This window comes from Tympanuchus pallidicinctus, unplaced genomic scaffold (assembly GCF_026119805.1).
Source record: "Tympanuchus pallidicinctus isolate F22 unplaced genomic scaffold, pur_lepc_1.0 scaffold38, whole genome shotgun sequence".
Classification (NCBI taxonomy): Eukaryota; Metazoa; Chordata; class Aves; order Galliformes; family Phasianidae; genus Tympanuchus; species Tympanuchus pallidicinctus.
Window position 1 is genome coordinate 1076059 of NW_026294756.1, and position 13242 is coordinate 1089300.

Consider the following 13242-nt stretch of genomic DNA (forward strand, 5'->3'; position numbering starts at 1 on the left):
TGTGCTGTTTGTACCAGGAAACAAAGCAGGCTGCTGAAGCAACCCTTCAGATCCTTACCTGCCCCTCACCTGCCCCATTATTTTTCCTGGATAGGTCACAGGAAAATGAAAGGGAGATCTGGCTGCGCCCTTCGTCTCCAGACCTGCTTACACATCATTAAAAAATCCAGACAAGCATCATTATTTTCATACGGTGCCTCTCTTTAGCAGCTCCATGACGTCCAAGTACTCCAAAACACCCTCAATTCTACCTGCTCTATTCTACCCCTGCTTTCACACACCTTCCACCGCCTTTTAATGAAGCTAACAAATTCCTGATTGCATTTAATTGATAGAGAGACGAGTTTTATTTTTAATCACGTGAAAAGCCTACAGACAAACCCCAAATGGCCCACGCTCCAATTCCTGGTAGCACGAAGTCCCAGTGTCACAAAGATGGCAGAAACCGACAGAGGTTTCATTCAGGATGAATGGGAGAACCTGGACGTCACCATCTGCTCCAGGAAGAACCCACCCTGTATTCTGGATGCGTTCTCCCATCCCACAGCGCAGCCCTGCGATGCTCACTGAGGGCAGCCTGATGTTACAGATCCTTTCCCTGTCAATTTCATTCGGCCGCTCCGCTCTTCCTTCCCCTCACCTTCCTCCACCTCTGGATGACCCAGCACACGAGGAGAAGGTCGAACCAGGCACTGCTGAGAACATCAGACTGCTTCAAATTACACACGGACAGAGAGGACTGAGCGCAGACTGGCAGGAAATCCATGTCAGTGGGAATTGTTCCTTCCTTGAGAGCAGTGACAGACATATAGACTTTTTATTGCATTGGAAAAAAAAAAAGAAAGAAAAAAAAATGCAAAATATGAAAATCATGTTTGGCAGATCTGAACTGAGGTCTGGGACGTGGCATTTCCAGCATTTTTCTTGTCTGGATTCCTCAGCAGAGACACCCTGCGTGAAGACGCTGCGCTGAACTAAGAACTGAATTTCTACAGCAATGAAAATAAATACATATGTATTAAAAAATAAAAAAGGCTTATAAAAACGTGGGCTGAAAAGATAGAAAACCTCCAGAAGAGGCACAGCCCTTGGCTGCCACAAGCAGCACAAGGCTAGACCCAAATTCCAAACCGACTGCATATTTCTCTCCCTTCCTACCCAAAATACAACATGAGTTGGCCTCAGCTGAACTGCTGTTCGTTTTTCACACCAACACGAGCGACGCAGAAAAAAGGAAAGGACGATTCTGTCGCGCATCCCGAGCAACACGCCTGCAGGCTGCTCTGCGTGCGCTGGGCGTCCCCTTCTAGACTCCCCAGTACCACCAGTCGGCCATCCCAAAGCACACAGCTGCCCACATTATTTCAGTTCCTCCACGCGCCACCCGAGCTCCCAGGTCCACAAGGAGATCTTCTGCTCTGCTGCCTCCAGCGTGTCATCACCAACTGAAACACTGCTGGGCTGCACAGCACGACTCCAAGGGCTGCAGGAGCGGCTCTGAACTGCGTGCTGTGACTCAGTTGGTGCTGGAGTCAAATGGGAGACGGGAATTGGCTGAAAGGAAGGAATGCCAAAGATGCACAAGGAGCAGCAGAGGGACACGGACACGATGGGCAGGGGAGGGCAGGGCCAGGGGGTGCTGGGGGCTGTAGCATTCGGTGCTGAGGTCCCCAGATAAGCTGCCTGAGCGCAGAGGGAGATTCGATCCCATTGACGCCCTCAGTCCTGAGACTCTCTGCAAAGCTCTTTAGGCAAAGGAAAGCCCAAGTTGTATTGCCACGAGCTCACAGTAATTGTGACAAAGCAATTACATGCATGAAGGGTACGTTATGGCTGGCAAAGAACAGGGAATGCAGCAATTCCACCAACAGATTCTCTAAATGAATACCACAGCCTCTACCATAGCTACCGCAGCACAGCGCGTCAGTGCAGGAAGTCGAAAGGCAACTAAAAAAAAAGTCAAAACAAAGTCTGAAAAAGCGCTCATAAACAGTTACAACAACTTGTGAGGCCAAAGGCAGGTGCCACAGACAGACACCATCTCCCTGTGAGCACCAGCTGCACTGAGAGCACGAAGCAGCATCCGCCACAAAGCTACATGAGACTCATTCAGGTGTCTTTGGAAACGTCTGCCCATTACAGCCAAAAGGCATCGCAGCATCGCCGCCCCAATTTCACTAAAAGGAGCACGGGAAACCGAATGGAGGATTGGCACTGCTGAAATAATTCCCCAAATTCCCATTTCAAATTCCAACCATACGGAGGCACCAGGTCGGCTTCCTTCGGTAGCGCAGTGAGAGCAATGCCTGCCGCCTGCTGGGACCCGCGCTGCGCCCATGGGAGAGGCTCAGGAGCTGAGAGCTGTGCCCCAGAGGTGCAATGTTAAATTCCTATCGGTTTCGTGGAAATAAACAGTCACATAAAGGAGAAAAGCCATACGTTCCAGTCTGCTGCAGCACAGCCCCAAAACTCACAGGAATGAGGGGTGATGAATGCTCTAGTCACAGAAAACTCCTCCAGTTCGACCTCTAACCCTTGGAAACAGGAGAAAACAGACCACGAATGCACAGCAAACCAGGTGCACTGCTGATAATGACTGTATACCAGAAGAGCTTCCAAACTAAAATGCTTTACAACCTTATGTTTCCTTTCAGAAAAGAAAGGCACACAGACTTTCACATGATCCTGCTCAAAGCCTGTTATTCCAGCAATAAAAAATAACCACTTTCTTTAAAAGGAAGCGAGACAATTTGGGGTGAGGAGCAGCAGAGGGGAAACCACATTAATTTCATTAGTTTATGCATACTGCTAGGAATTCCGCCTGAAATCTGGCACTCGGCGCTCGGAGTTGCCCTTTAGAGCTTGGCAAGAAATTCTCCTCAGCCCGCAAGTTTCCTAATTTCGTCTCAGGACACACTGCTTCATTTGGATGCAGCACCGCTGAGGAGACAGGCAGCTCTGAATGTGTCACTTTTAACTCAATTCACTTTGCTTCTTGTCGGACGGGCTTAACATAAATCAAACCAAACGTATAATTACAACCAAAATTAAGGTCAGCTTCAAGTTTGGAAGAAACAAACCTGTGTGAAGTTCAAAGCCACCCTATGGACACTGAGATCTGGAGTCTGGGGGCCGGGACGGCAGCTGTGCGCGCATCTCCGTGGCACCAACCCGGCCTTCCTCCCCTCCCCTTCTCCCAGCCCAACCAGCTCCCAGCTTCCTGCTGTGTGCAAACACTGCTCACCCACCCACCCATCTCACACCTTTTTATGGCAGGAAGGTTTCAGTAAAAACGTTATTGCATCCTTCCCAAGTCAGCTTTATTCCACAAGACCTTTCCCTGCCGCTCCGTTTCTGCCTTTCAATCAACCCAGGCTTGTAATCCCATAGCCAAGCCCCAGAAGAATTCCTAATACTATTACACAGACAAGAGCTGCACCCACAGAGCACAGCTGGGAGCTCCGGGCAGGCGCTGACTTTCCAGGGAACCCAACCACGGCACTTTGGGGGCATTACTCAGGACAGCTCACCCACCTCGCTGGCAGCGGTCGTGGGTCCAGCAGCGCTCGATGAAGATGCCGTTGATGACGGTGGGCGGGCAGTTGCTTTTCCCTTTCACGGTTCCTGGACACACATCTCCGCACTCCTCCTTGTCGTCCTTGTTGGCGATGATGTAGTTGTCCTCGACGGAGTCCAGAATCCTCGACCAGTCGATGGTGGACAGGTAGCACAGCTCGTTGTTCTTCTCGATGCGCACGGCGCCGCGCGTGATGTTCATCAGGTTGTAGAGGCCGATCTCCTTCAGGTGAACCATCTCAAAGATGACCAGCGCGTAGTTGAAGAACAGATGGGTTCCTCGGATCACCGTGAGGTTGGGGAAGAGCCCCTTTAAGCTCTCCAGGCCATATACACGGAACAGAAGCAAGTAGTCTGTAATCATAGTCAGTTTGGGGAAGCTGAGCTCGCGGAAATCTTCAGGCTTGGTTTTAAACATCAGCAGTATTTGCAAGTGGCCCTCAATCACCGTGCAGTTCTCCAGCAAGCTCAGCCGGGTCAGGTTGTTGCGGATGTCCATGCTTCTGCAAACTGGAAGGCAAAGAACAATGCTGTTTATTTGTTCTTCTAAGGTGACTGTTAGCTTGCTAAATACACCCATTTTTCCAACTGTATCATAACATATAGCTGCATTCAGATTACACGGACGGGTCCTGTGCCACAAAGCAGGCTTGGAGCCTTAAGAAACAGAGCTGGGAACACTCCCTGGTATACGATTACAAAACACGAGTGAATGGGGATTTCATAACTTTCTGCCATCTTGAGTTTGTGGATTTTACCTCTACCACGACTGGAAAGGCAGCGCCGGGCCGCAGACGTCACTCAGCGTTTACCGACATGGAGGTGTCCATGCAACGCAGTCTGTTTTCTTTAGATAGTTGCCAGCGACACAACCACCTCACTGCATTGTGCAATGGGTGCTGGGGGGGTCATTGAGAATGGCGGCGGGGAGGGGAAGATTGGAAAGGAATAATGGGGAGAACACAGCAGCACTGGGAAGAGAAGAAAAAGCCTGGAAATAGAGGGAAGGAACGCAGGCTGTACTCCTGCCCAGCAGACAGGAATGGTTTACTGCACCAGCAGCCTCCGCCCAAGGCATTATTTTCAGATCAGGTGTTTCCCTGGGACTTTCTTTGTTACTGTTTTCTAAAGGTTGCAGATCTCCCTGCCCTGCCCAGCCTTGCTCCGCTGGAGCAGCCGCCCCAGGAGATGGGGAGCAACAGAGCAGGGGGGGCAGCAACCTGAACGTCCAGGGAGCGGAGATGGGGAGAGGGGACACCGAGCACAGGTGGGGAGATCAGAGCTGTGGCTGCAAGGTGCCCCAACCACGGCACTGCAAAAGCCAAATACAGAGACTGCATCCCCTGCAGGGACTCTCTTTGCCTGCAGCCGGGACTGCCCTGCGCACACACATCCTCCCTTGAGAGTTAACAGAGCAGAGTATTTACCTTTTTTGCTCACTGTATATACAGACCACTGACTGTAAAACTGAGCTTCGAGAAATCACTCTGCAGTAATCAAGCCTTATGAAATGAAGGTGCGTGCAGATGTTGGGCAGCTCCAAATGTCAAACCCCCACGGGTGCCACTGCTGCGTGAGTTAAAAATACATTTTATGCAAACGTCTTAATGATTGTTTAAAACTTTGCTCAACTGCAATAAAAAAAATAAAACTGGCAGCGCTGCAATAGGACTCGGAGCAATTTTACTGCCCAACGGGGCTGCTGGCACACTGAGCACAGCCTCAGAAATGCTTTCTGGAAGAAGTTGAGGCGCACAGAGCATCAGGAACGGCAGAATGGTTTGGGTTGGAAGGAAAGATCTAGAAGAAATTTCATCAGTGCAACAAGGCTGGGGTTTTTTTTAGTAACAATTAAAATCAGCACATTTCTCTCTGATTCTGAACCCAACAATCTGCCTGCGCTGAGAAGTGATTGACTTTGCCACAGCCTCTAACGAGCTCCTGACATTCACTGGAGGAAGAGGAACGTAATCACAGCTCAGCTGGTGCCAAGTGGAAGAGCTTCACAGACCTACAGGGGATCGAGAGGAGAACAAGCTGCTTTCCAGCCACACGCAGACCCGGAGCAGGGAAGGCACAGGGCTGCTGCTCAGTGCTGCTCTGAGACCCCGCGGCACCCAGAGCACATCCCAGGTCTGTTCTGAAACAAACAACTGAAAAAAAGCTGCTGGGATGCTCAACCCATGAAGATTTAAATGCTCTAGCCAGATTTTTCCACCTGTAGAGAGAATCACATTTCAGGTATATTTTTCATTATCTACTTCAGGTTAGTTTTTACGTGCTAAGCATTACCCACAGCACTCAAACTCCTCTTTCACACCTCCAGGACCCAGCAGAAGGAGCCATAACCACGTGAAGCCAAATCTGCTTCTCTGCTGCAGGGCCCTCAGCCCCATCCCCTGCCCGAATCCCACTCTGCAGCAGCTCAGTGCAGCTGCTCACTCAGCCGAGCATTCACTGTTACCAGGACAACGAGAAGCAGATTTAGGCGAAGTAACACTCCTGCTGCCAGAGAGGAGCTGCTCCTCCGTCTCTGGTTACTCAGAACGAAGTAACTTAAAAAATCCAATCAATTAATTGTCACAGACAAGTTTCACTACACCCCCACATGAAGAAGGCTGCAATGTGATAAAAGCACACAGGCCAAACCCTGGGACCTCCGTGAGCCACTGCTGCTGCTCTGGGTCTGCACCAGACTGGGTCTGCCAGGATGACATGGGAAGCCCACAAATCATTTCAGATGACCAACGGGAAACTGCTTCAAGAAATGAACTGCCTAAGAAAAACTGCGCTGGCTGATGGAGCCCAAACCACGGCAGCTCTACGCACTGCTGCAGCACTAGGAAACGGGAAAAGGGCCCCAGGGTGATCCCTGGGATAAGTGATGGAGCAGAAAGCATCCTGCCCAGCACCAGGACAGGCTGCAGCCATGCCTCAATGAACAAAAAACACCTATAAGTGAGACATTCGTTTTCAAACTTTGGTTTTCCACCTCCATCATTTACATATGAACAATGCCAAGTTCCGAGAAGCACTCAGCAATGTGGGGTATGGATCCACAGCCCAGGGGCAGCACCCAACACAGGGAACCCATGGGTGAGCATCCCCAGGGCAGCACGACGACGTACTCAGAAGGGGAGGGAGTGCTCTCTGGTCAAGTGAACAAGCAGAGGGAAGAGAAAAGTATGGGGCATGAGAAATGCTGCCATGAGGCTCGAAGATCAGACAATACCGTCACTGGGGAGCAGCGTTATCACGGGGCACACAGTGCTGAATGTGAGACACTGCCCAGAACGCAGCCTCCATGAGCTCCACTGCTCCGGGAACAACGAGTGCTGTGCTCACACAGCCTTTGTGCTGCATCCCCCCACCCAACTGTGCTGTGTGAGCCACTGCAGGGCCCTTGAGCTGGACCTCAGCACAGCAGCAGGCTGTGAGATGTTTACTGCAGTGTTTGTGCTGTGTGAGCAATACACATTCCAGCCCAGGTTTTGCTTCTGCACCTCCTATGTCGCTCCTGCTATCCATCCACAATTGTACAGCATGTTTTCCTTTCCTACCGTGGAGTAACACAGCAAACACCATCCGAACTGCTCACCTTTTACACTTGCAATAAAAAGTAGAATTAGCTTTTAAATAAGCAAATAAACAGCGCTTCGGTGCAGCAGCAACAACAACGCTTTCAGATCTGACATCGGCGGGCTGGAGCAGCGTGTGCATGTATTTGTTATCAGTGCTATTCACCAACCAGCCCGTCGCTGCGCTGCTGTGCCCCTCCGGAGCCGCGCACCTCCAGGGCCTCCTTCAGGGCTTCAATGCCAAACCTCGGCGTGAGGCGGCACGGGGCTCTGAAGCTCACAGCGGGGTGAAGCCGCGCTGCCATCGAGCGCTGCGCTCTGCGCTTTATTCTCGCAGCGCCGGCGACGTTTCAGAAATGCCCAATCGCGGGTGGATTCGGAGCTGTTCTCTCGCCGCTGCCTTTCGCGGTGGGAAAGCCGACGGGCGGGCCGTTGGGCAGCCCCGGCACCTGCCCGCTTATCTCCCAATAAACACGTTCACCTTCTTGGAACTCGCCGACGGCACAAACCGTCCCACCGCGCGGCTCCTTCGCCTCGTGCCCGAGCAGAACCGCGATCCGCACACGGCGCTGCTCGACGCCCGCCCGATGCCCGGCCCGGACGGATCGGCGCGGCGCAGCTCGGCCCCAACGGACCCCGCGAGTCCGCCCGGCGCAGCGGCACAACGCGTTCCCGGCGCGGCCCCGGAGGGACGCCGGAGGGACGCCGAACGAGCGGCCGAACAGCCGCGGAGCGGCGGCCGTCGCGCCTCCCAGCCGCCCGGGGCCGAAAGCGCCGAACCGAGCGATGAAGGTCACCCGAGCCTCCCCCCTTCTCCGCCCCCCGCGGGAGCGCTCCGGGCCCCGCCGCCCCGCGCTGGAGGCCGCGCCGCCCGCCGCGAGGCCCGGCCCTGCCCCGCCGCGCAGAGGTTCAAAGGGTAGCGCTGCGGGGCCGCCTCTCCCCTCGCGGTGCGGGGCCGCAGCTCGGCTCCCCGCCGCCCCGCCGCCCCCCGCTCCCCGCCCGCACTCACTCTCCGCGCGGCCGCCGCAGGCCGCCAACACCGCGGCCACCGCCACGGCCGCCGCCGCCGCCGCTCTCGCTCCCATGGCCGTCGTTGCAGCCGCTCGGCGCGTCCCGGCGGGGGCGAATCAGAGGCCGCGGGGCGGGCGCGGGGGCCGGGCCCGGCTTCGGCTTCGCATCGTCGGAAAGAGCCCCGCGGAACGGCCGCGGTCCCCGCTGCGGAGCCCGGCCCGGCTCGGGACGCGGCTCTCGGCCCCTCCAGCGCAGGCCGGGCGGGCGGCCGCCTCCTGCCCAGTAAACAAGGGGCTGCCCCCGTCAGCTGCGAGCGGGCGGCGGCAAGAGGCGGCGCGGAGCCGGGAGGGACGGGACGGGGGAGGAGCGCGGCGGTGGCAGCGGCTTCCACCTGCCGGGCCGGGGCGCTGCGCTGAGGGCGGGGGCGGCCGCGGGCGGAGCGGAGCGGAGAGCGGCCCTGCGCGCGGCCCGGTGCCGTTCGCTCCCGGTGCCGCGCTGTTGGCCGCCGAGCAGCCGCGCGCAGCCCGGCCCGCCCGGTTCCCACGCAGGGACGCGGCGTTTGAAGCCCTTTTCCCTCCTCTTTTAATCGTCCTCGCTGCGCCGTTGTATGAAGCCATTACCGGACGTTTCCTGGCAATTTGCAGTCATTTTATCGCGCGTTTGCAGTCCCGTTTCTGCAAGACGTGGAGCTACTGCGGGAATAAAACCTTTCTAATTCAGCCCCGCTCGGTAAAGAGGTTCTACCAAATCTTTGCCCTCCATCAGCTGTGCACAGTTCTCCCCACGGAGCAGCAGGCAGCCCCCGGCCCAGCGCCGTGCAGGCACTGAGCTGCATTAAGAGAGGTTGCACCGTTGTAAATATCTGCCATCTCTCTGTATGAAGGGAGCCAAGGGGTGTCCCATAGTTGCGAATGGCGGGAGGAGCGGCCAATGAACCCACAGCTGTTCTGGGGGAGCTCGCTCTGACCCTTTGTGTTTCCCAGTTGAGGACGGGGCCTGATTCAAAGTCACCTGCGTGCAAACAAGATCGGCTGTGGTCGCTGGGCAGCAATGGCCGCTTCTACCCTTTGCAAAGCACTGGAATGTTGAGATGAAGGGCCCTGTGCGAGCAGCACTGCTTCCCTTGTGATCATTGCAGCAGGACGAAGGTGTGTCAGAGCTGCTGCTGTGGGATCAATGCTCCCCCCAGCTCTGTTCTCGCTGGCATTTGCTCAGATTCTATTTACAACCCACAGGAGTGTGGGAGACTCAGAATCTGCTCACTTCAGGACACTGCAGGAAGTGAGGGCAGAAGGAATGGGAAGGGGCAGCAAAACCACGCTCTGTGCTTGCAGCTCAGCCTGCCTCGTATCAGAGCCTTTGCACAAAGCAGAAAGAGCCACACGTCATCCCCAGAGCTGCGTGGAATTCGGAATGTGACTGTAATAGCAACCTGCTTCTGCTTACTCACGTTCTCGTTGCTTTCCATGTGATAATAATATCATCTTACAGATTTGCAAGGAGGATTAAAGGCTACAGCTCTATTCTCTTTCACTAAAATACTATTTTTAGTTTCTAATTACTGATCAGGAACATCGGTGTGCAACCTTTCCCATGCGGTCGCTGCTCTGAATCCATCGTGCTTTTGCCATCACGTAACCCAGCAGCAGCACTGTGGGCTCCAGGAAGGGAACCCAGCACCAGTGTGCTCCTGGTCCTATTCCCAATAGCTGCACTTTGTGCTCTCCTCTCATTTCCAATTTAAGAAAAACTGCTAAACCCATTAGTCTGATCTATGTCTGATCTATCGAGTACAACTCCTTTCTTAAGCATTAACCATTCTCCCCATGTATGTTTTATGGTTTCTTAGGAGCAGGTTCTGGTTGCTGAGGTGAAGTTACCCCATGGAGCTCAGGAGGAGACGGTTCTGCTTGGAATAAAGCACAGGTTGCCTTATTTTTATTGAGTCAAAGCTCCATCCAGGCTCACAAGTTGCCCGGTGTGCAGCACACGTTTTCCATCCTCCTGTCCTTTGGGGATGCGGACGAGTTTCTGCTGCAGCCAACAACGGCTCAGCGTGAGCATGGCTGGCAGGATGCGGCCAGAAGGTTCCAGAACGGGCTGCTCAGCGAGGCCTAGCTCTGAGCACAGCACAGCCGGCCTTGGGAATTGTATCTCATCCTGTTTGGAGTCACGTAGAACTATTGCCAGATCTCCCAACATAAAATATTTCACGTCACAGTGACCGAATTCCTCTCTTACCCTTCCTTCCGTCCGCACCAAATCCGATAAGCGAGTGCTGTCTTCCCAAAGCAGAGCTCTGACAGCCTGCTGGCCTTCCGTGCTGAGGGCAGAAGCCTCAGCCTTCTGCTACTGAAACAGGAAACACTGACAGATCCTTCCAGATAATTCCATTGTTACGTGAGCAAATACAGCCTTTGCTTGAGGTGAAAATGGCAGAGGGCATCTCTGCCACATGGCTCCAAAGCCGGCGGGGATGAGCGCAGGAAATGGCAGCGCTGCCCATTTCAGCTTTTGTCCTGGCTGATGTTTGGGTGTCACAGAGGCAGACACAATGTTAGACTTCGTGCTTCCCATTCCTTACAACTTCTTTGTTTCAATTTGGCACCAACCTTCTCAGCTAGAGAGTACTGACATTTCTCCCGCTGGGTACAACCCCAGGTCACCGCGTTCCATGCACAGCCCACAGCCCACCCCGTATCCCAGCCCCATCGCTGCCCCCAGCCCTGCAGCTCTTGCAGAGCTCAGCTCCCACCCCAGGCCCGCTGTGCCCCGCAGCTGCCAGCCGTGCAGTTCTGTATCAGCAGCCACGTGCAAATCAGTGGCTGCAGCCACGTCACTCTCCAATACGTCATATGCACACACTGTGCCCCAGGCAACCAACTGGCTGTGCCAGTTCTCATCTGCAGTTTGTGCTGTTTTTTTTTTTTTATAATTAATTAACGCATATTTTTCGCTAATCCAGGGTCAGAATTGGAGGCACAGCCCCTCGGAGCAGCATAGCAGAGTTCAGCAGACCATAACCCTGTGCTCCACGCTGCTTTATCTCATGTTTTGCTTTTTGGACAGCACAGAACTCCTAGTTCCCACTTTGATAAGCAGTTTGTTCCGTCGCTAGGAGACACACCCTTTCTTTGTAAATGTTACAAATCAAGCATATCGAATCCATTATTCACTAGCTGCTGCAGCTTCCCACTTCCATCTATTAAGAGACAGCGATGGTGCCAGAAATGTCACAGTGGTCTCATGTGACAGGTGGCGTTGATTTATCTTCCATGGTTTGTAATGCTGCTGTTGGTCAATGGGAACGAGCAGCACAGCTCAGCACAGCAAGGAGGAGCAGCCGGCACCGCGCTCTGGGCTGGGAATGGCACCAGCACCCTGCAGAGGGCTTTGACTGCTATTTTCTGCTCCTATCTGCTGTATTATTATGGTCGACGTTTCTTTCGTGCTTGTCACTGTGTAAGACTTTGATTCTGAGGTTTCATTCCAGGTTTATGATGGAGTCAATGAGAAGGGAGGCGGAGCAGCACGTGGTGAGCAGTGGGACGGGACGTCCACCCATCCACCCCAACTGCTCTACAAAAAACACGACGCATCGGGTGCGAGAGCCGCCACACAGCAGGGCAGATGTGCTCAGGCCACCCACAGTCTCTATCACGTGAGGCTCAGGAAGGCTGCATTCACCCTCCTGCTGTGGCTTAGGTCTCTGACAGCACCAGTATTAGCAGTAGTGGTACCATTTTTACTTGCTGCCTGCAGATCAGGGCCCAGCCTGTGTCTGATAAACAGCTCCCCATGTCGATTTCCCAAGCTTTGGGAAAGTTAAGCAATTCTCACTTGACCATGTTTGCAGAATGCCACTTCTATACATAAGGAAACACATCAGAGCCTCACAGCACAACATGGGGCCGAGGCCTGCAGTCACTGAGCGCACCACCAGCGTGACCTCAGTCAGAAATAAGGGCTGTCCGTCCATGACACCACAAAGCATTCTGTGACTGCTTATCCTGAATAACCCCTGCACTGACCTGCAAAGCGTCTCTGAACACTATAATTACTAAAGGGACCCCAGAAAAGCAAAGACTGCAACTTCTGATTGACAAAGCACTTATGGCGTGTAGGAAGACCGCTGCCCACAGGGGCAATTAATCCATTTGGTTCATTAGTGCAGAGGGTGACATTGCTCCGTGGGGCCCTGCTGTGTGTGACAGCACCGCAGGTGGCAGAAGGGATGGGCTTCAATCTCATCTGGCACTTCATCCTTCCAAATAACGCACCCACAAGATGTCAGCGCTGTGAAGCTCAATAGCAGTTGATGGGGATTTGGAGGACTGAATGTTTCTGGAGGGCAGGCTGCCACTTCCCTTCCAGAGCTTTTCAACAGGACTCATTTAGAAGTGCCAAAAAGTTACAGCCAACGCACGGCTGATGGCAACGCAGTGCACCAGAGCTTCTGCAAGCTGTATTCAAAACAACAGTGTATTCTGAGTATGGAAGGGGAAAATGTGATAGACAATGAGGAAGTGTTAACGTCGTAACATCCCACAACCACACAACAAATTCCAGCACTGCACTCTGCTCTAAAAGAAATGCTCAGCTCTGAAATCCCCGCGGGGAAAGCAGCAAACAGTGGGGATTCAAACACTGGTGACACTGCAGCCACTGCTGGAGCACAGGGAGGAGTCCAGCAGCTCCGCTTCGGGAAATGCAGCTACGTCACAACAACGCGTTTTTATTCAGTTGGGAGATTCTGTAACGACACAGGCGTTCTGACGGAGCTGCTCCGTTGGGATGGATTGGGAAAAGAGCTCCATTGTCACGAGCACACAACCGCTGTCAGTCTTTGCCCCCTCCCTCCCCTCCCCTCCGCTGGGATCCACACACAGCTGAAAGATCCCCACCTCGCGGCCCCAAGGAGCAAATGGCGAAAAGCGCAGCAGCCACGGGCGGCTCTTCAGCTCCTCCACGTGCAGCACAGCAACACCCACAGCTTCAGAGCAACTCCACAAAGCACAGCACAGGTGCAGAAGGGCTCCAGCTTAATCATGAGCCCCAGAGAATGGCTATGAGACTC

At 53.9% G+C, this 13242-nt stretch overlaps 1 protein-coding gene across 1 annotated transcript in view; it reads right to left on the reverse strand.

Moving 5' to 3' along the window:
• Positions 1 to 8286, reverse strand: part of INSR (insulin receptor) — a 38469-nt gene extending 30183 nt beyond the window's left edge. Inside the window, exons 1-2 of the mRNA XM_052699696.1 lie at positions 8164 to 8286; positions 3535 to 4086 (exon numbers count right to left, since the gene is read on the reverse strand). Of these exons, the coding sequence (XP_052555656.1) occupies positions 3535 to 4086; positions 8164 to 8239 (628 nt within the window). The 5' untranslated portion in view covers positions 8240 to 8286. The remainder of the gene's footprint in view (positions 1 to 3534; positions 4087 to 8163) is intronic.
• Positions 8287 to 13242: the final 4956 nt, after the last annotated feature.